Here is a 2,009-nt window from a genome sequence, read left to right on the forward strand (position 1 = left end):
AACCCAGTGGGAAAAAAAAACTAAAAAGAACGCAGGATAAAGACACGCTTCATGCAGTTGTATTATTAGTGTATTTCTATATTGTGTGGCCGGATCCAACTTTCAGGGAATTCATCCTGAGCTTGGCCCTTAGTTCTCTGAACTGGTGCTTGTCTAAAGCTTTAGTAAAAATGTCAGCTATCTTCTCTTTCGTATTGCAGTAGGTGACGTTGAATTCATGCTGCTCTACTTTTTCTTGCACGAAACAGTATCGTACGTGTATATGTTTTGATCGTCCGTGAAGTTCGAGGTTGTAGCAGATTTTGATGCAGCTCTGATTATCCTCGTATGTAGCGTTAGCCTGCGTTGTAGCAAAGCCAAGTTCTTTGAGGAGAAGTTTGAGGAATATCATCTCTTGCATCCAGTGACACAGGGCGATATACTATGCCTCTGTTGTAGAGAGAACTACAGTATGATGCTTTCGCGAAAGCCATGAGATAGGACTGCTTGTTAGCATTGTCACGTATCCTCCAACGGAGCGTCTCGTGTCGGGGCAGTTGGCGTAGTCAGAGTCATCAGCTGATCGGCTAGATTTTCCTAGGTAATATCGGTCGAGCCTCCCAGAAGAAGACCGTATTCTTTCGTTCCGGATAGATACTTAAGACCACGGACGACTGCTTTCCAGTGATCCATACCTGGATTAGCAAGGAATTGGCTGTCCTCTCGCATGTAGAATGCCATGTCGGGTCGAGTGCCTACCATTAAGTAAATGAACTTGCCTACGGCTTGGCGATACGGAATCGATTTCATCGTATCTTTCTCTTGCTCACTGCTAGGCTGGCTGCTTACGGAGAATTTAGCGTTCCGTTCTGCTGGTGTTGCAATAGAGTACGGAATGTAGTCGCTGAAGCGGTCAATGACCTTCGTAGCGTACTTGTGCTGATGGATAAACATCGTTCGGTTCTTACGGTCACGTTGAATAGATCAGCCGAGTCAGTATTCACCTTCCCCAAATCGGACATGGAGAGACGCTTTTTCAGGGCTGATTTCAGGTCAGTGATGAGTGCTGGTGTAGGCAAAACGATCAGTAAGTCGTCGACGTACACTGCAATGTAACAGGTGATGTCGGCAACTGTGCGTCGAAATACGCATCGATCTTTAATGAGTTTCAGGAATCCGAGATTCTCTAGGTAGACAGACAAGGATTGGTACCAGACACGGGGCGCTTGCTTAAGCCCGTATCAGCTTTTAAGAAGTTGACACACTAGGAGCTCCTTGCCCGGGATTTCAAAGCCTTCCGGTTGAGCCATGTAGATCTCTTCTCCAAAGTAACCCTTCAGGAATGCTGTCTTAACATCCATTAATGGTAAACTTCAAAGTCAAGAAGAGCTGCAATGGTGAGGAGTAGTCTGAGTACCTCCATCCTGATTACAGGAGTGAAAATCTCGCTGTAGTCGATGCCATATTCCTGAAGGAATCCTTTGATCACAAGACGCGCTTTGAAGCGGTCAATTTCGCCAGTGCTGGTATACTTCACTACAAAGACCCATCGGCTATTTAAATTCTTCCTTCCTTTAGGAGGGATACCAACACCCAAGTGTTATTGTCCATGAGAGATTTGTATTCCGATTTAGCTGCTTTATGCCGCTGGTTAGAGTTGGAGGACATCATTGCTTTCCAATACGTAGTGGGCTCTGACACATACCAAATAGCTAGTAAGGTGTACAGTAATTGCTGACGTTGCTCCTGTTCATGAATATCTTCCTCAGAGTTGAGGGTTACGTCATTGACTTCCGCAGAGCTATCCATGGCTTCCGCAGAGAGGCGGGGTCGCTTAGGAATTGAATGATGCAGAGGGTCAGAGTCCATCTCCGTTCTAAAAGAAAAATGTATGGCTGTTCGGTCAATAGCCTCCCTCAGTGAGGGCAGTACACGTTCGTTCACTGTGCCTGGTGCTGTTGTCATTGCAGGGCCTTATGTGGGAGACGGTGTTGTCACTGGTTCTGACGCATGTTCAGCGGTAGAAGTTG

The 2,009-nt window shown here is 46.2% G+C and overlaps 1 protein-coding gene across 1 annotated transcript in view; it reads left to right on the forward strand.

The window, feature by feature from the left end:
* Positions 1–271, forward strand: part of PPTG_02866 (hypothetical protein) — a gene marked incomplete at both ends in the record, with an annotated part of 2,103 nt that extends 1,832 nt beyond the window's left edge. The window contains one exon of the mRNA XM_008894179.1: positions 201–271. Coding sequence (XP_008892427.1) covers positions 201–271 — 71 coding nt within the window. The remainder of the gene's footprint in view (positions 1–200) is intronic.
* Between the last annotated feature and the right edge of the window lie 1,738 nt (positions 272–2,009).

Source organism: Phytophthora parasitica (genome assembly GCF_000247585.1).
Source record: "Phytophthora parasitica INRA-310 unplaced genomic scaffold supercont2.2, whole genome shotgun sequence".
Classification (NCBI taxonomy): domain Eukaryota; phylum Oomycota; class Peronosporomycetes; order Peronosporales; family Peronosporaceae; genus Phytophthora; species Phytophthora nicotianae.